The sequence below is a fragment of the Echeneis naucrates genome, chromosome 14 (genome assembly GCF_900963305.1).
Source record: "Echeneis naucrates chromosome 14, fEcheNa1.1, whole genome shotgun sequence".
Classification (NCBI taxonomy): Eukaryota; Metazoa; Chordata; class Actinopteri; order Carangiformes; family Echeneidae; genus Echeneis; species Echeneis naucrates.
The window spans coordinates 8,202,625-8,229,082 of record NC_042524.1 but is presented as its reverse complement, the minus strand read 5'-3'; the positions used below and the strand labels follow the sequence as shown (position 1 = coordinate 8,229,082).

General features: G+C 40.6%; 1 protein-coding gene across 2 annotated transcripts in view; it reads right to left on the bottom strand.

Annotated features, from left to right (window-relative positions):
* Positions 1–25,180, bottom strand: part of gabrb2b (gamma-aminobutyric acid type A receptor subunit beta2b) — a 48,791-nt gene extending 23,611 nt beyond the window's left edge. The window contains exons 1-4 of one of the 2 annotated variants that reach the window (XM_029518983.1): positions 25,098–25,180; positions 24,845–24,942; positions 24,140–24,207; positions 3,235–3,455 (exon numbers count right to left, since the gene is read on the bottom strand). In XM_029518983.1, coding sequence (XP_029374843.1) covers positions 3,235–3,455; positions 24,140–24,207; positions 24,845–24,942; positions 25,098–25,180 — 470 coding nt within the window. Of the gene's footprint in view, positions 1–3,234; positions 3,456–24,139; positions 24,208–24,844; positions 24,943–25,097 lie in introns of those variants that run through there. The other variant, XM_029518984.1, reaches the window with a different exon arrangement.
* Positions 25,181–26,458: the final 1,278 nt, after the last annotated feature.

Sequence of the window (26,458 nt, the reverse complement as noted above, 5' to 3'; positions counted from 1 at the left end):
TTCCTCAGATTCCACTCTACAGTCAAAGCTAAACTGATCTCTACTCTGCTCAAATTTTAATCTAAAGTCAGTGATTGGCATTTAATTTCGCCCACTGAATATAATAATGTGCAATGATCCAGTTATAATACAGACTTGTTTTTTAATTAGAATGCTGGATATATGTATTTATACTGCTTTGTATTTTTATTTATGTATTTATCCTTGATTTCATGTATGAATCATCCTTCACAAAATCCTCATTAGCATTAATGTTTAATTTTCATTGGTCTTTGGTTTTCCTAAATGTTTCTGCTATGGCCCAACTGTCATCACAAAGACCATTAAAGTTTCATGTTGTCTAATGTAATTTATTGCCATAATATATTAAATAGAAGTGTAATTTTATTGGGCTTTCAGAGGACAGTAAAATGCTCTATCTGCATGTACTGCACAGATTTATGAGCACTCATTGACATCCGCAGCATCCCATGACCCAATTTAGGATTTGTAAAAATCTGGTCATCCTACTTACATGATATTGGATGTCAAGGCTGATGGATTTCTTTTCCCAGTTCCAATCTAATCCCACTTGATCCAAAGTAATATTTGTGCTGACTTTGTGTCATAACTTTTACCCTGCAGTGTAACTGTCCAGACTCATATTCCCAGCGATTATGACTTTTCGTTTGCATATTGGATTCAGATGTTAGGTTGATTCTGTAGGTTATCCATTTTAACTCAAATGGCCTGACACAAGGAAGATTTAGACTATTGAAGTTCTGGTTTAGTATAATCTGACTCCCACAATCTGTTGCTGCCTCCCTAGCTTGTGTTAATTTATGAAGTTCCAGCACAGCAAGGGTGCAGTAAGGGAGAATGATCACGCACCAGTCTTATTAAAATGAATGACTGAAGTTGATATAATGTTGGATGCCAAATTGATGTCCCAGATGACTGAAAATATTCAGGGTACAGTATGTCCAAGAATGTAAGTGATGTTCTTTCAACACTGTGGCAATAGATTAAAAAACAACATCATCGAACAACTTCAAAATCAATCAAGCTCTGTTTACTCTGCGTTGGGATCTGACGAGTAATACTTAGATTTTTCAATAAACCAAGTGTCTGGTAAATTACTTTAAAACCATGCATGATTCAGGAAGAATTGATAGGCAGTAAACCGACAATATTAAAACGGCCAGAAGGACTTGGTTTTTACCAGGACCTTTCTGATTTCACCTGAAGCCAATAAAATGTTTGAATGAATGTAAGGAACAGAAAAAACTGTTTAAAAAAAAAGAACTATAATTCAATTTTCACTTTTTAATGGTGTGTTATAATTCAACACTGTGTTCATGTGGAAAACGTGATGCCAGCTTAACCACTAACCCAAAGATCAGCACACCTCAGTTGATCAGAAAAGTCATCAAAGAATTATAAAGCTTTTGAAAGAGAAATTGAAGATGATAATACTGTATTGAATCTCTGTGACCCATTTTTTTTCTTGAGATGGCTCAAGGCCAGTGAACTTGTTGCATAAAATCTGATTGTTATTGGGAGAAAGAGATTGGCATTTTCATCAAAGAGAAAATGTTTTGTGGGCAAGTAACTGCTCATGGGATTTTATCTGCTTCCCTTTGAGTCCACGTGTTTGTACATCCCTCACCATATCCACCAACTAGTTACCCTTTGCCCTTGGAATCAGAGCTACTTGAACTTCAAGATAAATTTTGGCAGTGATATTTCTATGATCAACCTGAAGGCACCAAGTGATATAATATCTTTGTAACCTTGTGCAACAAAGCTGAACTAATTATAACATGCTGAGGACTGTAACAGGCCAGCGTATGAGTAATGAAGACAGACAACATTGATGAAGATGACCAAAGAGAGCAAAACTGGCAAGATTTCTTTCTAATCCTCTCCTCAACACCTCCCTCTCTCCTTCAGTGTCTCATTGTGTCTCACCCTTCCTATTTATTTTTACTGTCCCACAGCAGTGCCGATGTGCTGCCATGACGGCCATTAAGATGTTATGCTTTTCAATTACTTTTTTATAGAGTTTGTGCTTTGGAGACCTATTTGCAAAATGAACTGATGAGACATCAGTGTGGTGTCAGAGGTGCATCATCATCATCTTAACTTTGAGAGGTTGAGCCTTGGTGAAACGGGTCAATCATTTTATGGAATAGAACTGGGGGTTTTGTTTTTGGCAACTGAAAAACAGGTGGGATGTGTCATATTAACACATCACATACACAAATACCTCAGCTCTGGGAGATGTTTAAAATAACTAAATCAGCCTCCATGACAGATCTTTACAAAGATAAAGCTGAACCTGATCGTAAGTTAAACTCTTTGGATCTGCCAAGAAGAAATGTTCTTAAGCTGTCATTGTCTGAGAAATTATCCATAACACTGTGACAGAGGAAAATATAAGTTACAACTCTATAGGGATGTGTGAGTGCATACACTATAAAAAAGATCCCTACAAACTGAGCAATAACTTTGAGAATAAGGAGAAAAGATATCTGTCCGTCTTACCAACCACAGCCAGATGTTCTGTTAGCAGTTGCATCGAAGCACAAAAATCACACCAGCATGTAGACTAACTGATGTGGTATTTTACTTGAAGGTTTTTAAGCTGCAGCTTTCAAATCTTTTGACAAAACTGATTCCAACAGCTTGATTTACTTGGGAGGTTATAGTTTAGACACTTATTCAGAAAAAATAAAAAAATAAATAATAATAATAATAATAACAATTAACGTTAGACTTTATGACTGTACAACTGTAAAAATTCCGTTTTAAAAGTTTTTGATGCCGAGTCTTAGAAAAGATCTAAATGTAGCTGGTGCTGTGCATGGGTCGAGTAAATGAAAGCACAAGTAGGTCAACCCATCAGCTCCATAATATTCACTCAGGGGATATATTGAAGATCACATCAGTAGTTTTCTTCATCTGCCTCAAATGAAATAATTACTGATTACAGAGTCCAGTGCAGCAATTTTTGACTCTTTGGTAGAGGTCACATTTTTTAATTTTCTCCTATATTGTTTATTTGACTTTTCGAAAGAAAACAGATTGAGTGGGACTTGTTTTACAACATGAACTGGAAACAGTAACAATGTGTGTGCCATTGTTGCTCATTATCTGGTCCAGTATGTGGGACGTCTGTTATTTTATTTTTTTATCAGTTTGCATTTGTGTGTTTGTGTAGTCAAAAGTATTTTCTCGTGATTAGAATCTCACCTTAGACCGTACAGCACGGTACCGTCCGGGTGCAGTCGGATCATTCTGTTTTTCACTGTGACACCGTGGACAAACGATTTCTTGTCGTTAAGAAAGTAGGTGTCGGGCACCCAGAGCTGGTCGGCCACACGGTTATCTAAGGTCAGGTTGAGGGGGATCTCAGAGTAGGACAGCCGCTTGTCTCGCCAGGCCTGCTGGAAGTACATTGTCAAAGTGTAGTCCTGTAAGTGCACAGACAGGGAGCAAAGGAGGACAGCGAGGGGATGGGAGGGAGGGAAAGAGAAAGGGGAGACAGAAGGAAGTCGGGGGTGGGAGCAGCCGAGAGAGGAGAGACAGGGAAAGGGAGAGAAAAGATCGGAGGGACGGTTACTCCAAAAAAGTGACCATTTTACACAGCTGCTTCAATGCAAGCTTTCAAATTAGACCAGACTGGGCTTCAATATTAGATGAGGCTCACTTAAAAGCAAGTGGAACAGTAGAAATACCGTCCAAAATACTGTGAGTACAACGCAACAGGGAATCCCTTCTGTCCATAGAAATGGTGTGAAACAGTGTGTGTGTGACTGAGAAAGGAGGAACAACAGAGACAGCCGCTTCGGGTTTGGTGTGCGTGTCAGTCTGTGTGTTGTGTGTGTCAGTTTGGGTCTGTTATGATAAAGGGGTGAAGCATATGTGGGTGGCTTGCTCAGTTGATTTTAATGTGTCCAGTATGTGTTTTTGTGCGTATGGCCATTCATACAGAGATGAGAGAGAGAGAGAGAGAGACCTCATGTTCCAGACAAATGAAAATAACCTCTGAGCAACCTCAAAAGTCTGTTCCGATATGCTCTATTTGATTTGACAGTGGCTGTCTTTCTGCTATTAAGTACTGTTTGCAAAATGAGAGCACTGTGTTGCACTTGTATAACATATTCACCCATTTTCTGCTGTTTGTTCTTCTCCGAACTAGATGGAAGATGGAATGGTAGACCATCCTCTCACATCACATCAAGTTGTGTGCAGACAGCACAAACCCTGCGAAGGACTGTATATGTCTGCTTTATGTAGCAGAGTCCCAGATTGTAGTCTGGTGGACATAGAATGCATCCCTCCAAACAGAATAGCTTCTTTTCTATATTAATCTCCTTGGATCTTTGCATGCCTCCTATGCAATACACAATTTCATGGTGTCTGCTGATCAGCAGTTGGTGGCAGTAATGTGCCAGGAGATGCATTCAGGAAATCAGATTGGAAAAGCGTTCATAAGTCGAATATTTGTGAGACCTCAAGAAAAGACAGAATGTGAAAACATTACAGTTTGATGCATTGATAAGAAAATGCGATGTAATCTTAAAGTTCAAATTCCAACTTTTCAGATCATTATATTCTGAAAAACAAAAAAACAACCCAAAAAAAAAAAAAAAACTGAGAAAGTAAATATTTTATTAACAAACAGAAACTTGCAGTGAAACTCCCTGATGGTAAATCTAGGACACGATAAAACAGTCAAGGCAGCAGTCAGATGCTCATGTAGCTCACTGAACTAAGAAGCCTACCAATCATCCATGAAAAACTAAGTTAAATAAACTTGCTGTCTCAGGGAACTTTTTGTCATGACTGGCACATCCAGTTCCTGGCAAAGAGGCTGAACATGCATTTTTGAATATGCCCGTCGGCTACAGATCTGACATCCCACAGCACCTTGGGAACTGGAGGCTTGGATATTGACTGGATAGAGTCAAGGAAATGGGATTAGCTTTTCTCAGGGAAACCCATATTTGACTGATATCGGGTTTGTCATGTTGTTGTTTCCACCTATTTTGGCTTTGGTATGCTGACAGAGTTTAAGAAGGAACTTTTTCAAAGACATCAATAGTATAGTGGCAACTTTAGCATATATATTTGGAATACTGGCTAAATCAGATATATACACATCCAAATCCCTTTCTAGGATCAATTGTAGTGCAGTGCTTCATAAGATGTTAGAAAGCTAAAAGCTGAAAGAAGCAGCAGGTTTGTGCAGTACTGAATGAAATATCTCTGCTGGCCTACAAACTATTTTTCTCACTTTTTTAGAAATCAGCTGTTAAACAACTGAATTCTTATATCTGGGTGACTCTAGACACGCACCAATGGATTCTTGGCTGCACGTGCTGCAATCCCAACACTTCCATCCCTGCTCGGTGATTATGTAACGGCTAAGATTCGTTCCAGAAAGCTGTGTGCTGTAGCACGTGTGGCTGAGTAAATGCTTGTTGCCATGTTGTCCTCCTAACTCTCCTCAGTGTTCATCAATACGCGCGCATCAAACATATGAAACGGCAGGGCGGCCGCACTGCTTATATTTCCTGTGGGCATGAACACGCACACACAACCACTTCCTGTTTTATCAGAAATGTCGACACCAAAAGTGACGACAAAAGCTTGTCCCTTATTTGGCTGCCATCTCAACAAATACGTTGCATATCTAAACAATTCCCCTGTTTCTTTATGTGTGTATCAGTGCATTTTGTGTACGTGCTTTCATACTGTACATCCTGGTGTTTGTGTTGTGCTTCAGGGATCACAGCCTGAAAAAATGGATGGAAGAGAAACACAATGCAGCTGTGATAATCACCTGGCGCGGAGGGCTGTAAACGCTTTCTCAATGTCACACAATGGTTTGCAACATATTACAGCAGAGATTACATCGCAAGACTCATGATCATGTGTATTGCATCGCTTGGAGCCCCGGTTCTCTTAACAAGCAACATTTGTAAAAGCCATCAGACATTCTGGCATATTCACAACGCTTCCAACTGCAATTCTGGCTGTTTGGCTCTATCAGAGTTATGAGTAGCCATGGGAAGGTATGAAAAAATAACAGCCAGGTTATTTAACAGAGTGAATGTTCCCATTGTCAGCCCACAGTGGCTGTTGAAGAACTTGTGGTTTGTGTTGTGGGAAGGGCCCTGTGGAGGTACCACCGAGGCTAGTTTACTGTGAACATAAAGCTCCCTTCAAAGACATCTATAGCGTACATCTCTCTTTATCTCTTCATGCAGCAGGAGATTGTAAATCACCTGAATCACTGCATCAGCACTGTGCATGGAAGTGCATGGGGGGCTGTCAAGACAACAGTCATAATGAGCATCGGTACATAAACTATGCTGAAAGGAATAAAAGAGAGATGAAGAAAGGAGATGGAGGAGATGCAGAATTTACGAGTGTGGAGTAGGCAGCCAGGTTGGCAAAGAGAGGGCAATACAAAGTAATCATTGTATTCTCACATTCAAAGCTACAACAGAATGTGAGAATCTGTCCAGCTAACGTCCAGTTCACTTCCAACTGTGATAATGTGTCCTCGTTTTGAAGATTTCTTACAAAATATGTTTATTACAGATTTCCAAAAGAAAATGTATTCATCTCAGCCAACCTCTCCATGGTGAGTGTTGCTTAGGCCTCTTTTATTCTAAAATAACCCAAACTCAAATTTAAAATCTAAAACAATTATCTCAAACTGATCTGAGAAAAGTTTACAGTAGTTCAGATGAAAAAAGATGTTATATTCAGTAGAACGTATTGATAAATTCATATCAATATAAAAAAAACAGTACTAAGTAAAGCTAATGTTGCTGACACGTGCTGCTGAAGCTACATCAGCATCAAAAGCCTGCAGGGGTGTCTCCACTGCCGGGGAAGAACCTGGTGCTAAAAGATCATTTCTATATGGTGTGCTGACTCTGCTCACCTGGTCTGCTGGTGGTGTGTACTACTGTACTGAAAAAAATACTGTCATCACTGTAGCCATCTCTGTCAGTGAAAAGCCCCTGGAACAGCAGACAATTATTCCTGACCACATACTGAAATAAGTGTTGTGACCTGTTCATCATCATGAATCATCTTACCCCAAGCTATGAATTGGTGCCAAGCCTGAAGCACTTGTAAAGGCCAGAATCCCTCTTGATATGACCAATGATGAGTGATTATGTCTAAAGATTCTTACTCACTCAGATTACAGTATTTCTGAGAATAGGTAATGGTTTCTGAAGAACTCTGACTGCCCATTGAAAGGCTCCTTCAGTTCTCATGGTAACCTTTAGTCTTGAAGTTGGGTTGATTTTATAAATCACTTAAACTCTGTTGTAGAAATTAAACATTCATGTTCTTCAGAAAAAGTTGAATATTTCTCCTACACCAATGAGTTAGCAAGCAAATCTAACATATATTTGGAAGGAAATGTGGTTCAGGTTCAGCTCAGGTCCTCTCAGCTGCTGGCTTCTCCTTTTCAGGTTTAAATTGCATACCTTGATGAAGGCGGACTGATGAAATGTCTGTCTTCTTCATTTCAGAAATCACCTTGGAAATCGAAGCCTGAATTATGGTTGTGTTACTCAAAAAGTTACTTTGGATGAGGCAACGTGGCGAATCTCCCTTTTTTCAGTGACACCGTTTTGTTTATCTTAGTTAAAGCTTTATAAGTCGAACCGAATAAGCAATGCTGTATGAGGACAAGGACTGGGCTGGTGAAGGGCCATTTCAGCTTGTTGTAATTTTTTCGGATAGTCATCTGAGAATCACCTGATTTCTGTTACTTTATTCTGAAACCACCAAACGCTGTATTCCCGTTCGGATTTTGCTTTTCAAAAAGTTGCCTTTCAAATTTTCAATTAAGCTTGTGTTTGATGACTACAAAGGGACATTTTACGGCTAGAGTCACGGTGTGGATGGATTTCTTAGTCAGAGACAAAGCTTACAGATGTTTCTATATCCAGGCTACAGTATATGCTTGGTCAGTCAGCCTTCAGGCAGCCAAACTGTAGTGATTGTACAAATCTCATATTGGCATTTCATGCCATGGGTATTGCAGTTTGAGCCTGATATGATTTGACTGCCAGGCAAAATCGTGGATGCCAAAAGTATCGGTCTCCAATGTTCAGATGAATGTTTCATGGGAAGAAAACCTTTTGGTGCCATATTGTCTTGCCTTTTCAGAATTTTATATCGAAAAAACTCTACGTGATGTATTTTCCAAACAGACCAATGTGACATTGTGGAGAACAAAACATCAAGACAAGACTGCTCACTCTGACCTCATCAAACATTGTCACACCCCGACCACTCACTGTTCACCACCCTCCCCTCAGGCAGACTAAGGGCCATCAGCACACACAGATAGACTCCACAACACTTTCAACCCACGAGCAGGGGCCGCATGAAAAACAGCTTACTTCTAAATCACCCGCCCCCCCCCAAAAAAAACAAAAAAAAAAAACAGGAAGACTATTTGTATGACGCATTGGATGAAGTCATTATGTGTAGTGAAAAAGAAGCTGCTTAAAATTGACAGATTGATTGCATCACCCCTCACCTTTCCTTGGCTGTAAATTGAGGTCGCTAGCATTTTTGAGGTAATAGTTTTGATTTGATGTCGAGCAAAGAGTGAATATTGAGCAGACTGAGATACAGATTGAAATAAATGCCAATATTGCTCTATTGTGTAGGATGGTGTGTACGTAGGTTTTGCCATGTCAGGTTGGGAAATGATAAGGTGCCATTAATATCCTCAGATGTTTGTTTCTGCTGCCCCAAATTTATGTTTAATAATAAAAGGTTAAAAAATATAAAAGAATAAAACAGCAACAAAATATTAAGACTAAGAAACATCCCTCATCATGATTTAAAAAAAATGAACAGTTAAAGTCTAACCACTGCAACTCTTTTCCTTACGTGGTTGTAAAATGATTTGACAACAATGTCGTACTTTGCACTTGGATCGATGTTCCATGCAGCCACTACAGGACCATCCTTATGAATCATAAACATGTTAAAATAAGCATGTGAAAAAAATACAAACACTTGGTTTTTATTCTAGGTTTGGCTTCTGATCAACAAAAGGAGTATGAAATGGAGAAGATGACGACCAGGGAAACCCAGGGAATGACTGAGAGTGATGGATGGGGGAGGACAAGAATGGCTAAATAGTGAGTATACTATATATATCTTTCTTCCTATTACCCTGAAGCCAGTTTTCCATTTCCGTCAGTGGAATGCTGTGTTGGGTTTTCTGGGAGGGAGAGGGAGGATCTAGAGGGGGGTAAATGAAAGGCACTGGGAAAGCTCAGTGGAGCAGTGATGCAAATTGCTTTTATTCTCACAGCTCTTCTCTCCCAGTCTCCGATTTCAGCATCAACAATGACCTCTCTCTGCTATTTTCTCCCCCGTCCTTTTTTTTTTTTTATCCCTCTCCTCATCTGCGCCATCCATTCCCTTTTTCCTCTCTTTCATGTTTTTTTCCCATTTCATCTCCCATTTATAGACTTCTCCCTCTAGCTCTCACCATTCCTTCCTCATCTACCCATTTCATCCTCAGAGGAGTGCTTGTTGCATCTCTTTGCATGCTGTAGGGAAAAAACAAGGAAGCAGGACTACATTTCAGGAGAGTGTGGAGGGCTTAGATCATTACCACCAAACAGACACAGCCGAGGGAGCCGTCCACGAACATGACAGGTGTTGTGTCTGAGCTGCTACATTGGTTCTGAACAGTTCAGTAAGACTTTCAAATTTGAATATTTCCTCCTTAAAGCTTGCTGATGTAAATCTTGATATTGTTCATTTCCAAAAGTCTCAAATTTTGGTAGAAGGTCACCTGAATGACCAAATAAACTCTTTTCATCGTCAAACCATATGACTGTGATTTTGATGTTGAAGAATATTGTCTAAAAGAGATATACAGTAGGTTTATGCTGCTTTAAATTTCTTCTATATCGTTATGACCTTGGGGAAGTGCAGCTGGATTGGGAAGCAGCATGCTTCTGAAATCTTCCTCTGTCTCCTTCACTCCCTTCCTCCTCTCTGTCAAATATCTTTACTGTGGAGGAGATGTGATCCCTCAACATTTCAGTCACATGTCCATACTGCACTTTATCCTCCTCCGCTGACTTCAGGTGTTCCAGAAAGCCCTCAAACAACAAGTGGCTTTCAATTTCCTCTCTCACATGGTCCTCACGCTGTCAGCGGCGGGGCAGAATAGGGTGCAGTGTTTCCAGAGAGGACCTAATATTAAACATGCTGATCCCCACAGAGCTGAGTGACATACTGTATATTCCTCAGTCTCTGGAGATTTATATGCACTGAGTCCTCAGGATTCAGCTCAGTATCTGGAGCAGCTTGTGCACTGCGTGTAGTAAATCTGCAACAGGAAAGCATACAGGGGCTGCTGCAGGGGCTGCAATTGTCCCATTTTCTCCAGAATAAATAATGTCGCTATTTTTTGACACAACAGTCGGATTGACAGCTCAAACTGTAATATTGAAATAACTCCAACAAATTCAGATACTAGAAAAGGTAACAGATGTTTTAGGTCATTTTGATATAGTGTTGGTGCAAACTCTGTCCAGCAGAGAGCATCTGCTTCTTTTTTTTTTTTGAAAATCATATATATTTCAAATTTTTTTTATATGAATAGATTTTTTTCGTACATACCTCGTGTTTTGAGAATGACAGACAAATAGAATGGTTATTGAATTAACTAATAATTAGCTCTTATTTTATCAAAAATATTTTATTTATAATTTTAACATACCTGTCCATGTGCATTTGCAGATAAATGATGACATGTATTTACGAGATCAGAAAATTCTGGCCAGCCAGACAGTGGGTGGGTGCAGTTTTGTGTCTTGTTCTGGTCTCAGGTCATCACTCTGACCAACGCTCTTAGCCATAGTGCACTTTTAGTATTTTCTTTTTTCTTTTTTTCCCATCTTCTGTCTAATTTCAATAAAGGCCAGACTCTTGTTTGTTTACTTCTATTTCGTCCAACCTAACTTTCCATCACTGTGCTCCTTTCTCTCTTTCCAACTGTCCCTTTTCACTCTGTATCTTTTTCTCCCTTCATACTCTTTCATCATTTACTCTGGCCTGGACATAGTTTTCATGAGTGCTAGCTGTTGAAGGTGAATCAAATTTAGAGGTATATATATATATATGTGTGTGTGTGTGTGTGTGTGTGTGTGTGTGCTTTCCCAAAGCAGAGGTTCACAGATTTGCCAGTTGGCAGTCATGCAGCTTAACTGCCTACATACAATTTATTAGAGTCGATTGGAGCATCTGCAGGCCCTTTTGTGTCCCCGGAGAGGAGTTGAGTGGAGTGGCAATTCAGAGAGGGCGGTGGGTGGGAGTATGACGTGGAGGGGAAGTGAGGGGCAGAGCAGGACGCAGATTATTAGGGCGCTTTTGAATCCCACTGGAAGACTGGGGGGGGGCTGATGGAGGTTTCAATCTCAACTGTCATTCAAGCAAGATGGAAGGTTAGCTGGCCAGAGAGAAGAGAGGGAAAAATGAATTGTCTACGTGTGCTGCATGTGTCCCACTTACTGCTTCTCCAGCACACAGTTAATGTTTGTGTAGTTCTGTTTTATGTCAGTCTTGCCAAATTCCTCCTGCCTGGTGCTTCTAAAGCTTTGGGCAGCTGTCCTTTGACTACCACACATATGCGACACAGATACAAAAAACGTGATCTGCTCCTACATCACATGCATTATGGAGGTCTGGGGGGAAACCAATGTAGATGCTGATTGCTATTCAGACAGAGTACCAAGGAGCACAACCACATCTACACATTGTCAACAGGGAGATAATGCAATATGTAGACATCTTTGGATCGAGGGCACATATGCAGCCTCCGAACGCATAAAACTGGTTATCAACACATATCTGAACCACAAATTCAGTTTTTGCCTGTGCGTCTGTGTCTCTGGGAGCATTGCTGTTTCATCATCCATGTGCAGAATTGGTTGAGTCCTGATTTGACAGCCTGGACGCTGTATTTCTTTGAGCAAGGACACCTTTGAAGAAGCAATATTTCCTCACAGTTGGATTGACCTACAAGATACACAGGGGTGCTCTAGGAAGGTGTCAGAATGTGTGTTGGTGTGTGTGTCAATGTAAAAACAAGGATGATGCCAGAGACATGTTATTCAGGGAAGTAATTCAGTTCATCGTCACAATACCATCAATGAAGCCCAGACAAACAGCTGTGATGGGTGGAAGGTAAAATGGCTGGCTCTGTTAAGTTGTTCTTCGGTACAAGCAAAGCAATGTCTTGTTATTCTCTTAGTGCTTAATAGCACTTCCATTCAATGGGTTCTATTCAACTTTGCTTGAAGTGAAACTGCTGGAACATCCAAATGCAGTTTTTATAACTGCTTAAGACTCACAGGCACTGAGTGAAGTGGTAAAGTTCATACAATCAGTGCTGGAAACGGTCAAATCTACCAGAAAAACTGTGTTCTGGAAGTCTTACCATTTTACAAAGTTTTTTTTCATTGTGCATTTTACTCAGATGACAACAAAGATTCATATTTTTGTCCTACTTCTGAGTTTAATCCTTGTTGTTAATACACGGTAAATGGAAATTTGGTTTCTCACAAGCAACAGGAAGTTACCGTATAATAACTTGATGTGAGTGTGGAGAAGCCTTAGTACTCATACTACACCAAAATGAAAGTGCAGCCCACCCTAGCCCGAGCATACCTCACTGTCAATACTAATCTCCAGTGTTATTTGTTTTCCTAGCGATGTGTTCCTCTCCTCATCTCAACCTAACTGACCTCTTTAACTGGTGAGAGGGATCAAGATTATGGATATGGCAAAAGCAAAAAGCAAGAGCTAAAAAGGACAAAGTAAACATCTGTAATGCCAGTTGTATCCACAATCTCTAAAAAAAACTATCAATAAAGCACAAGAAAAAGCATAGATTTACAGTGCTTAAACTTTCATATTGATTAACCGGAGAGCAGTGTGGGTGCGTATCGAGGTTCACTATTCTATTTGACATAAATATATAATATACATCTCCATAGAAGAGGAGAGAGATCAAACATAAGAGCTAACTATTTCATTCTGCAACTTCCTGGCAAACTCTCCCACCACCTTCCAAAAAATAAAACGCTTATTATTGTAATATCACAGGCATATAGAACACACTTAGGAAATGCTAAGTGCATCAGTGTATAGGGTGCGACCGCACATCCAAATGCAAAAGGATGGGCATCCATTTCCAACATGCAATCTCCATCAGTTGGTGATGCATAGGATGGAGAAAGTTTAACTAGAAGAAATACACTTCAAATGCTTACATGCCCGGCTAATATTTCATGTAAATTTTTCTTTTCAATTCATCTTTTCCTTGAATTCTCTCCCACAGCTGAAAATTATTATCCTGGATGGTAAAATTAAAGCAGGAAACTCTTTCAGGGTTTGGCTTTAGCATAACTGCTGATGTAAAACCCAATTTAAGAGAACAACATACAATAGCAGTGTTTGTTCTTGACTTCATTTTCCCAAATGTGTGCCACTTCCTGGAATCAAAGAGGGAGGATAGACGAAGAAAGGAAGCTCTCAAGACACTAAGCAAAAAATTGAGGCATATATATACATATATATATATAGCACTATAAAAAACACAAACACACTGAAAACCTAACCTTCAAAATGAACACTGTAGAAATGCAGTTCAATGAAATGTGTGTCAAAAATGCAGACAAGTAAAGAAATTGAAGTAATTGCGAAAGTATCACTGGAAGCAAGCACAACTGCTACTTTACCCCTCAAAAAATATCCCATTATCAGTTCTCAGTGTCATGCTCAGCTGCTGTGAAAACCAATCCACACCCATTATCTCTCCTGTTTGGCCATTATCGGGTTCTTGTATTTTGACAAGCTGTGATAAAGCAGAATCCAGCCCTATGCTCCATTGACAGCTTGCAGTACGAGGTTCCCCGTGCTGTGAAATCTGTGTGTTAGTGCCAGACATGAGAAACAGTGACCAACAAGACCAATTATATCGCCGTGATGGCAAAACAGAACAGCACACCTATGTTGTCTGGAAATCTATTCATCTTGCAAGAAACGTGAACCGTTTTCTTTGCTTAGTCGACACTGCCTTATCAAAAGAGCTGTTTGGAAATGGCCGGCATTGTGGCCACTAGCATCAAGTAAATAGGAAACTGTATTGTCCATGTCTCCCTTTAACTGTCCGTTGGCATTGTCGCCTTTGAAACTATTTACATTTTCTTGTTTTTAGTTCAGTGTGTATGAATGACACAGTGATTTGATTTCAAATCACAATAAAGGAGGCAATAGATTATTATTAGCCTGAATGGACAGCCAGCATTAATCAGATAAATACTGAATCACTGTGATATACAGCGTTTGAACACACTTTCCTATTCATTTGAATGAGAAGGTGTGTTCAAACTTTCACACAAAGTTTCACATATACACATAAACTATATTTTCATTTCTCCTTTCATGGTTCAGAAAAATCATTCAGTATGTTATTCTGACTGGCTAAATAGCCATCAGTTCAACAGCTTTTTATTTTTATTTATTTATTTATTTATTTATTTTTTTTTCATTTTACTTGGAGGGAATCCCAAAACAGAACTGGAATAAAGATGCACATATAAAAATAAGTAGCTCTGTATCACAGTCAGTTTTTGTTTTAGGCATGCACAAATACTGACTGTGTACTCAGGCACCCAAAACACACACACGCGCACACACGCACACTGACACACACATCTTTTTGACCTCTGTTAGGTCACCATAGGTGGATGAGCTGAAATGAAGCAATCTCGCTCTACTCTCTTTATGGGATATCATACTGAGTGTGTCAGTCTGAACATGTTACCTTGATTAACAGTCCAAAAATAGGTGTGCAGTGTTATCCCCCTTGGCACAACGCTGAGCGGAGATGCTTACACACTCACGGCTGTTGTCGCTCTATCTTTTTAAAGGAGCCATTTGTATATTTTGCTTTTACTGCGACAGTGTCGGTGTTAGTATGAATAGTTGTTTACTTCAAAATATTGAGGAAACATTGAGAGTTCAGCATGAAATATAATTTGCTCACTCACCAAGAGCTGCCTCTATAGGTGGAAAGTAATGCCAATGTTAACTGTGGTTTCTATCACATTCAGTATTTTCTTCGACTGAAGTTGGCACTAACCAGAGCGTGCTGATTTCTTACAGCAACTCAGTTGCTTCCAAGCTCTTGTCAAGACGTAGCTTGTATTTTTGAGCTTTTTACTGAAGGTTACAGTAGCTTATAGATTGGAGTATGTCTACAAAGTCAACACAAGTTCAGTGAAGTGTAATTGTTTTTGAACAAAACTTTGATCAAGTGATTGTGAGCAGTGACACACAAACAAACAGAGCAATGGGGCAAGTGAGCTGAGAGATGCCCCCTGAAATGGCAGACGATTAACCCACTTTGATTTCTAACTCTGTCTAATCCCCCTGCAGCAGGGCCCCAGCTTTGTGTCATTACCAAACCGGCCAAGAGTGTGTGAGAGCGAGGGAGAGAGAATCAGAGGGAGCAATTGTAACAGAGGAGACTAACATCAGCTTGACAAAGGACAGGTGTGGAAATTATTGCCCTGCAATGAGCGAAAGGCACAGAGGCAATATGCCGTCAATTCCCCACGCTCGGCCTGCCAACAAGAAAACAAGATGCTGCTATTTAAGAGTTAGACCTACAGCTGCAGGGAACGGGCTGCTGCCTGATGGTGAACATCCACCCCATCATTCACTGTCACAGGCAACAGTGAATCAGATGCCTAACTAGTGAGCTTGCTTAACTTGGGGGAATTGATTACCCCCTGACATTTGGAGCCATGTTACTAATTGTACAATAAGAAGTGTCAGTAACATTAATAATGATCTAAACAGTTTTTCCTTGTTGCTTTAAGACAGTGTGTGTGTGTGTGTGTGTGTGTTTATGTACCTTGATGAATATGCTGATGATGTTTATGTGATTACCATTTTGGCTTACTGTGTGAACATGCTGAGATTTGCCTTAAAAAAAAAAAAAAAAAAAAAAAAAAAAATATATATATATATATATATATATATATATATATAGGCGGCAGATGGGAACGTCATCGATTGACTTTACTTGCTCATTAAATAAAGTACACAACAAAGTCAAATTATGGCTTGATATCAGAGGTATATGACAAATGAGATGTTCAATAAAGTTGTTAGAATTCACTCCAATTCAATGGCACTTAATTAAAAATAAGTCAGACTGTCATCAATAAATTCATTTAGGGACATAGATAGGTAAAGAACCAAATTAGGAGCACAATCCTGAGAGATCTAAATCAAAATAAAGCAAGAAACTGCTGGAACATGGGAAAAAAATGCAATCAGAAAGTATTAACAAACAAACAAAAAAACATTCAGCTGAGGAAACCTGTTTGAGAGACAGCAGTTAAGATATAAAGACGTGCCTGCAGAGACAAGAGAAATAAGTGTGGTCTAACATTTCAGACATCTTTGTACACACAGCTTATGAGATGTAACTACAAGAAACCTGTGACAATCCTGCCATGGCGAAAGCTACTCCATCGCCCCACGTCCTCTGGCTCTAGCTCCTATCACTATTCCTAATGTCTTTCAGGCTGCCCACTGAATGTGGCTCCTGCTCGACCTTTAACCCGCTCTCTTGCTCACCTAGTTGCAGCTGACTTGCCATGATCTCCAGTATATAGACAGGCTGGTGCTTTATTGTTCTAGCATTCATTCTGTTCTCCTTGTCTCTACCTATTTACATTTCCTTCTGTCTGTGTTTTCATTGACAGCCTGTCAACCTCAGTCATTTAGATTTGCTTACAATATTTGATTGACTTTGGTTCTGTTCTAACTGAAAAGTATTTCTCCAGTTTAATTTTCTGCTATCGAATGCTGGAATTCTGTGATAAGTTTTGCATTAGTGTCGCATTAAGTAAATATCTAAATGCTACAGTGCACTAGCAAGAGTGTGAACATTGATACACCTGAGCTGGTGATGATTATGTGAGAGAAACATACTAATGTTTGCTGTCTATCCTAAAGGATGGCTCCAGGAGGAATACTAGAGACTGAAGACTGACCATCCTAAATCTCTGTGGCACTCAACCTGTAAAATATGCAAATAAGGCACATTGTGTTAGAATTGTTGAAATCCTGGATAGGGTAACGATGAAAAGTTAAAACATTTATATCAAATTTGTAAAACCACAAGCTGATGCAAAAGCTTCAAAGCATCACAACTTTTGACGCAAAGCAAAACTTTTTGAAAAAGCTGAAACAAAATCGGGCATTTCGGGCCACAACAATCACACACACACACACAAAAAAGCCCACAAAATCCTGGAGGGACTGAGATTTGGTGCAGTAGAACAATGTATATGGGACCTACACCGACAGTATGTTATGTCTCCAGGATAAGAACCATAAACATTATTAACAACAGGCAGCTTTCACTGCTGCAGAAGCAGACATGCTATGTGTCACTACTTTGATGAAATGTGCTTGACCCACAGGCTTAAATATCATGCATGCTCCCTCTCTCAACATCAGTGGGGATTGATAAGGTGTTGTGAGCTACACACACACCAAAATGACAAGTCGTATGGCTGTGCTTTGGAAGAGTGATGATGCTGCTACCTGAACTTATCATGGCAGAGACAGGTTCTCACACATATCTAATGTGTAATGCACAGCTCTCGTCATTTGGCTTTCTCTTGTTTATCTTCACGTGAAGAGGATTATTCTCTCACTGTGATCGCTATCATCATCGCAGCAACTCCACTGCCACCTTCATCATTATTCACATTAGGCTAATTGGCTCTACTAATGAACAAACACCTACCCATATGTTATGTATTGTCACCGGTGACATAGAAAGCCTCTTTTCAGTATACAAACAACCCACTTAATGTTTGCTCTTTCATTGCATTTAAGTGGCACATGAGGGTAATCTAAAAGGATTACTAAAACTCTGTAGGGAGACATATGTATCTAAATCTACTTGCATGCATAATGCAAACTGTAGGTCGGGTTGTTTTAGAGCTCCTCTCACACAATACATCCACTCTTTACACCATCCCTTGTGAATTTCCTCTGCATGGGATTGCTGTATTTTATATACTGTATGTGTGTATAATATATACAGCCTCTGTGTTTGGTGCGTGTATGAATTTTCTCTTTTTGCCTGAATCTTTTGATGTGTATGGCAGGTTAGATATACCTCATTTGAAAATATCTGTGCTTTGGGCAATAAGGAGTTCAAGTAAGTGAATTAGATTAGGAGTATTTACAGCAGAGAAGGGCATCCTGGTCACTGAAATAACCCACCAATAATAATGTGTAACATTTGCGGTAGAATTGCTGGTGAGGCTACTTAAATCTCCACTCTTAATAAGCAATAGTTCAAATGATTACATAAATGTAAAAGGGGATGATTTCCGACTCTACTTTCCCAGACCTGCACAGAAAAATATTGAAATCTTGCAGCTAATTGTTTGGGGATTTATACAGTCCACCTGCACTGCTTGGTTCAGTCTCACCACTTTAAACCAGAAGCTGCCAGCTGCTTTCTAAGAAAAGGAAGAAAGAATTCTAATGAGCTCACTGGATACCAAACTGAAAAATGGACAAGGTTAGTGCCGTCCTGCTGAACATTTACCAGAGCCAGGGGATATATCAAGAGATCAAACCAGGGCCAGAAGAAAAGTTAACGGTGGAAGTCTGTTCATGAGGCCAAGGACGTGAGTCAGTATTAATCCTACTGTTGCTTTGTGTATGCCGTTATGCAACACATTCACTGGCCTGTACCAATTTCATCTGGAGATCATTTGTCAAAGTTTAGTTTTGGATCACTAATCAAAATCAGGTACTACTATAAGGGCTTTGTCAACACACGGTGAAAGTTATCAGGATTCATGCTGCATTAAGAAAAAAAATAAATCTGTGGGCTCATTTAGATTCATTGCTGTCCGCCGCTTCTTTGTGTGAGATTGCTGATTAACTCTTGGCGGAGTAATTGTACTGTTCAACTTTGTAATGACGGCAGCTCGGACTGGAGAGACATGCTTAAGTTGTTGCCTCATCTTCAGTTATAACAATTCTATTCCTAATGTCTATCGAGGACTTCATTATAATATTAATATAAAGTCATGTCGAAGTTGTCTACTGTTTTATTCTTCCTGCCTGCCTTTAATATTTCACGTGCAATTACTTACAATGTAGCTCTTTCAAACCACTGCAGCATAAGTCAACCGTTAACTTTATTTCTAATCTTTTTGAAGTCAATTTTCAGTGAAATTGTGTTTGAACAGGAGCCCTGAGATTAGTCCACCATGTCTCTTAAGTCAGACTGACGTGTCATCCATTCTTGAGAAATGGAAATAAATCAATACTTTATCGTTGGAGGCTGGCTTTCTTCATGCATCATACTCCGCCCTTGCTCTCTCCATTACAGCACCAAGTCAAATCCTCACTGACCCTGGTTGACTTCATCTCTGTTCTGTCCATTACGTAATTTGAACAGCTACTTTCCTGGAGGCTATGTTAACACACCAATATATGAGAAACTTTGAGAGACAACTAATAGGGCATGATTATTTGTGTGTGTGCGTGTTTGTATGGGAGAAACGAAGAGAGGGCATGCTCCTCCTCACCACATTTCCTCGGTTTTAACTTTAATATGTCCGCGTCTGTCCTATATGCTACCTGTCTTAAATTAGACTATAGGCTAGAAGGGGACACCTTCAATGTGCTGTCACTGCAAATGACTTTCAGAGACTAAAACTTCTGTAGTTACACCTCACGGTCAAATCAAGAATGTTGTTCATTCATTTTATGATTGTGTTCATTATGCAGATTCTCTTTGCGCAGCACAATATTGCAAGCAACTAGCTGTAGCTCTTACAGCCGTGTTACATTAATATCTGGAACTGTACTTGTCTTCTTAATACTGAAAAGAAAAAGTCAATTCCTTTTTGCTCATTAGCTTGGTATGAGTTTAAATATATCGTGCAGATCATTTTCAATTTGACAGCTCATATTACAATAAGATTTAAAAAAAGCTGGTGTCTTCATACCATATTCACACACTTTATTTGACCTAATAATTGACTGCTTTTCGTTTTTATGTGTTTCCCTCTACATGTGGAACGTTTTTCAGCCTGTGACTCTTCACACATTGACTCTCTACACTTTCATTAGTTACCATGCAACCATCATGGGACACGAGTCTGGAGATAATTTGAGTACTGACAGAGACTGCAGTGATCAGCCCATTTTGGGGATGGTGAAATGTAGAAAAAATGAGTGAGTGCGGTGGCAAGAGAAACTAGAGAGCAGCATCACTATATAAAAAAAACCTTCCCTAATTATCGTTGAGGATCATTTATGTCATTCATCTATTGATGAGTATCATTAATATTAAAATAATTAAGGCCATCATCTCCTCCTCACTGTCATGATGAACTGAACATTAAATGTCATGAAAATCATATCATATTAACTTATTTCTTATCAATTTATTGAATGATGTCAACTTACAGTTCTGCCCACATCAGCAATATAATATTAACGGCAGCTGTTCAGTAGATTTAGACACAACTACAGATGCAGACTTAATATCATTTTAAAGCTCCCAGGTCCGGATGAGCCATTATCCAATACCTCATACACATACAGTAAGTGCTTTCATAACCATTTCCCCTCCTATTATCATATGGCAAGCAATAATCTCCTTCCTTTCAGCCAACTTCCGTATCACATTTGTATAATGTATAGTATGGGCACAGTTTTTAGCACAATCATGATGCATTTACAGCAGACATCCCATTAGATCGAACTTCTGCTGAGAGCTTGGAATCAGGGGGCTCTGGATTCCTCAGTCCCTTTCCAGCAATCAATAAGCTCCTCTTGACCTTTATGCGCATCAATAATGGTATTTCTGCCTTTTGGATGATGATAAGAACTTCAGTTCATCCTCAGACAGGAGTATTTTTTCCCCCGTGAAAACTATTGGCTTAAGATTCAAGTGCTCAGGAGCTCAAACAAAAGCAAATATTGAGACTTAAACAGCAGTGGAGAAAGTGCACAAAAGATAGCTGCTGGGAGAAAGGAAAAGAAAACCTGTTTGTGAATTTTCCATTCTTGCTTTCGACTAGTAAAGGTTGGAATGTGTATCATGGCATTGGTATTCAGTGTGAGCCTCTCGCTGTATGTCCACCTCTGAGTCAGGCACAGTGAACCCTCAGCAGCACGAGGTGTATGACCTTCCCTCCAACACCAGCTCCACTGTCAGCTCTCCACGTGGTCACTTGTTAATGTCAGAGCTCTTATCCTATCTATGCCTTTCTGTCACACACACAGAGGTGAAAAATCTGACCCCTAGGTCTTATACAATCACAGCCTATCCCTTTTCACCCTCCAAGGAACTTTAGCTCCGACACCATGGAACAAGTAACCTTTCATGATCTTTGTTGGTTGTTGTTTCTTTATTCTACGCCTGCTTCCAGGCCTAAGTGGCATGTAATGTAGGTTTTGTTTTTCTTTTAACATGCTACATGGTGCATCAAACAACTGAACAGTCATTACATGCTAATATGTTATAGAGGCTAGTCTTTCACTGTAAAAAGGTGTGCTGGGGTTTTTTAGATTAAGGCCCTTCAACATGCTAGAATCCCTGCTGTGCATTTTTGGACATCCAAACTGCTTATGGGACCATTACATGACTTCGGGCCCTCTGGGCCACCCATGATTGAAGGCATGCTTACTTAGTTTGGTGACTCATCTAAAGTGAACTGGAGCCTTGTGCTGTTTGTAAACGGGTTTCTGCTCAGTGGCATTGGTAGCTATGTGATAAAATACATGGTTTTAGACAAACCTGTTTGCAGTTCATTATTTTCCTCTGAGGGGGGGGGGGGATAAATAAAGCAAAACATGGATACTATTTTATCACCCATTCATGGTCTAATTTTTATGTTCGGCCTTAAAAAGAGAGCACTAGTGAATGGTATTTTTGATATACACCAAAGTATGGATGTCCCATTCCACCCAAAATGGCCATTAGGGTATTGTTGAAAACATTCTTCACCGACATCTCTCCATTATCCTCAACCCTGTGCCTTATCTGTTCTCTAAAGAAAGTACACAGGATCGCTCGTTGCCTGCACCAAAATAAGAGGCAGACAGAGAGCCAGATGGGGGAGAGGAAATGGAAGAAAGGAAAGTGCTTCTACCCCAGCTGCTATCCTCAAAAGTAGTTACATTTATAGGAAGGGGAGCAGATCAAAGATGCTGAAACCATTACACACACATGTGGCCTCTTCTTTTCATGGGGCTCAAATGGATCAGGTGGTAATGACTCCCCTTTCAGATTAGAAGGTGTTTAGAGGGGCCAAATCTGAAAAAAGGAATGAGTTGATCAAAGAAGCTTTGTTGCTCTGGCTTTATGTGTTCAGGTGAGGAATGGAATTGTTTTTCTTTCGCCCGTTTGTGTGAGTGTGCGTAAATGTTAATCCTAGTCTTCGTTTAGTTTTGGTGGATATACTCACAACATTGTTTTTGTAAAGGTTGTAGCCCAAAAGAGATGACCGTGGTAAAGAAAATAAAAACCAAAGCACAATAAACTCTGGAGTGTCCTTCTGACTTAGTTCCATACTATTGTTACTGTACTTCATGTGCTTCACTGACGCTTGTGCCCTGTTGTATTTCACTCTATGCCCCACGGTGTCTTTTTAAAACTGCAAGTATCTCAAATATCTATAACTAAAAAGAAAGAAAGGAAAAAGCATTGCCTCTTCTTTTTTTTCCCAGAGAATAGCTGCATATAAATCGGATGAAGCAGCTCTTATGCATTAGGTGATTTGGATGTACAGTAGACAAATAACATCTTACATAACACTTGTATTTGATTCCTGGAAATACAGAGTTAAAATATACAACTTGCAGGAAACAGCAAACACAATGTGAGGCTACTTTCAAGCTCCTGCATTGGTTGTATGAGGAAAATTTGCCTTTCATTATGGATTCAAGGCCACTGTTTAGGAGACCTGCATTGTGTTTCTAAGTGCCTGTGTGTGTCTGTGTGTGGACGTGTGTGTCTGTGGCGTGCAGCCTTTCTGCGTAAATACATGCAAATAGACATGGCATCATCTGTTTTCTCATCGCCTCTGCTCATCAACATATTCTACAGGAGCAAAAAGATAACAACATGAGCAACAGCTACTGGCTGGTGCTACCAAAAATATTCCAGCGTGCAATCATCCCCTCACGTCACGACATGAGTCATATTATAGTAATAGTAGTACTGGCAGCACCACAAAGAGCTCCAATAGCAGGACACATCTTTATGGAATGTAGAAAAGAGCAAACAAAAAGGTGCCAAATCCAAATACATAGAGGTCAACCACAGGAGAGAGGAAATGTTACAGAAGAATGAAAAAAGATGGCAGTGGACATGTTGAATCCTCATTGGTATTACCATAATTATAAATCACCTCACCACACTTGTCAGCAGTATGGTAAATGCTCAGAGTGACCTTCCAGGATGATTAAATGCAGCCTTGTGCATCTGTGTAAACTGATGTGCTGTTCTAGCATCTCATCACTAGGAGGTGCACTTGTATGATGCAAAACTTAATCCCAACTTCTCCTATCCACCGCTCTCAACTTCATCCACCGCCACTATTTTTAGTAAACTTCCCTCACACCGGCTTTGAAAGCCAAATGTGAAACATTTCTCGTGAAATGACATATATTTAAAATGTGAAAAATAAAAATAAATCCTTTCGGTTGAGAGTTTGGCAGATGAGGTATTTAAGAGATGCCTAGATTTAACTTCATCTAAAAAGCAAACAAATCATCTTATGGGGGGCTCCATATGTTTCACATATGTAAAACAAATGTAAAACCCCACCTAGAGACATATGAGTCTGTAAAACAAACACACCAATCCCTAAAAGCTAAAAGTCAGTGCGAGGAAATGGCATTAGTAGGGGGTTTCCCCGATGGTTTGGGAGGGTGTTTCCCCTGGTGGGGGTCATTAATACAGAATGGAGGGGGGGGGGGGGGGGGGGGGTTATAATGACCTACTTACCATATTGACTTCTGATACCATGTCTATACTGGCTATGTCTATATTCATTCCCACTCCCACCGGAGCACCTGAGACAGATAAAAAAAAAAACAAATGAACAGTCATCAGGCAGATACAGTAAATACAGCTTGTATGATTCACTGAAAATGTCTGAGTGCGTGATGGGAACACAGATTAACACTTTATTTAGCTGTTGTCAGCCGGATAATAGTTGACAGTAGTTCATTTCAGGGGGGATTAGACGCGCCGGGCTGCGGCCAAAGTGCCGGTAATTCCCCATAAAAGTTATTGACGTGAAATCAGCGGCGTCCGTCGCAGTGGACTCCCTCAATGGGAATCTGACAGCAGCCGCCTTACAGCTGTAGTCCTTTTTCATTCAAATAAATCAGATTCCATTTGTATTTTTTTATCATCGTGTATGCGCGTCTGCGCCCCCCCCCCCCCCCCAAACTTCATATTCTCGGTTGATTTGCCACATTTTGCCTCGACTGTAAGTCCCATCTGTCCCAGACCTGCAGAAACCCCGAACAGTCTCTCTGACTTTCCGAAAACACCCCAAACTGAGTTCTCCGTCACTATGGCCACAATTTTACATTTTTACAGAGCGCACTATTACACAGGCTGACAAAGGCACCAAGTCGGAACAGAGGTTTGTTTGTTTTTGTTTTGTTTTTTTGTTTTTTGTGACAACGCTACTTAATTTACCTCCGAAATCTGGCCTCAATCGTATGTCATAACCTTTCAACAGCCTGTCCACCGTTTCTTTAACCAGAGACATATTGCTAGGGTCATTGGCACGGGCACTATGGAGGAGAAACAGCAAAAAAGAGAAGGAAAGAACAGGGAGTAGAGCAGATTTAAATAGGAGATATGAAGCGTACAAATGCGCTCCATGCCGTCTGTAACAGTCACACTTGGTAAAAAATGAGTGGAACATCCCCCGACCCCTTTGCCTTACCTTAGGGCGCACACCATGATCACCAGGAGGGGCAACAACCAGCCGCAAAAACACCTCAGTCTTCTTATTCTCCACACCGCCATACTTCTATTATGTGTGTGGGGGTTTTATTATTATTTTTTTTATTTTTGGTGAAGACAGACGATGTCCAACTTATTCTTGCCAGTGCAGTAATTCCAATGCCGGGCGCATGCGTACTCCCGACCACAACATGAAGAAGCAGCGCTGCCGCCGCTGATGGTGGTGTCGGAGGTAGTAACCAGCCGAGGGGGGGTTTAGTTACACACGTTATACCCGGTGTTACTGCTTGAGGGGTGGCGATCGTAAGGTCGGTGGTTCGATTCCAGAGGGGGGAGTGGGAAAATGAGGGTGGGGTCGTCTCCCTCCGTTCGCTCTTCACACCTCCGTCGGCCGGCTCATGCAGCTGTCCCCGAGCAAGGCGCTTCACCCGGCCGATCCGGCTGAGCAGCCCGGGGGGTGGAGGTCTGCACTTTGACTTTCGATTCAAACTTCCACTTTATCACACGTGCTTTTCATTTAAAGGCTTCATTTTATGTTCTCTGGTTGTGATTTGATTTATTTGGGGGGGGGGGGGGGACTCCCTATCAGCTGATCAGTGGGTGTCTCTGTCCATGGTGCTTCATTTAGTGAATCCACTGACCTCCTCTCTCTTTCTCACACAGTAAAAAAGGAGGGGGGGGGATTCCGTGCTCATAGCTCATCATTGCACCAACATTTGCTCACTCATCGATCTCCACTCACTCGGGCCTCTGACGTAAAAAAAAAAAGGAAGAAAGAAAGCGTGGCTCCGTGCTGTGATGGTGTGAGCGGCCCGGGGCCCGGGGCCGGGCAGTATGCACCGAAGCCCACACTCGGCGCTGCACGCCTGTGGCTCCACGCACTGGTGAGCAGGATGTGCGCTACCGTGTAAACTCGGTGGAGAATCGCCATGGATGTGGTGGGATCAGACGCGGATTGCTGGAGCAGTGAGCCCTGTGTGGGAGTCCTATGGCAGCTCCAGTGTCTGAGAGACGAAGGGGACAGAGAATGATCCTGCCAGGACTGTGCACCGTTAAAAGCACGGATAAAACACTTACACACAATGTTAAATTCACACTGAAATCTAAAATCCGTTGTGTAATTGAAAGCGTGGCATCCTGCAGCCCATTTGACCTGATGGGGGCGCTGTTATGAAAATTAAGAGGAAAATTTGGTTGGAAGCGTGAATTTTCAAAAAAACAAATATTGTTGCTTCAGCTCCCTGCAGCATACCTGAAGCAGGTATGGGATCAGCTCTTGTCTCTAACTTTCACCTGGAGAAGCTGGCCGCGGTTTATTTGTGTCATGAAAAGTCTTAGTGG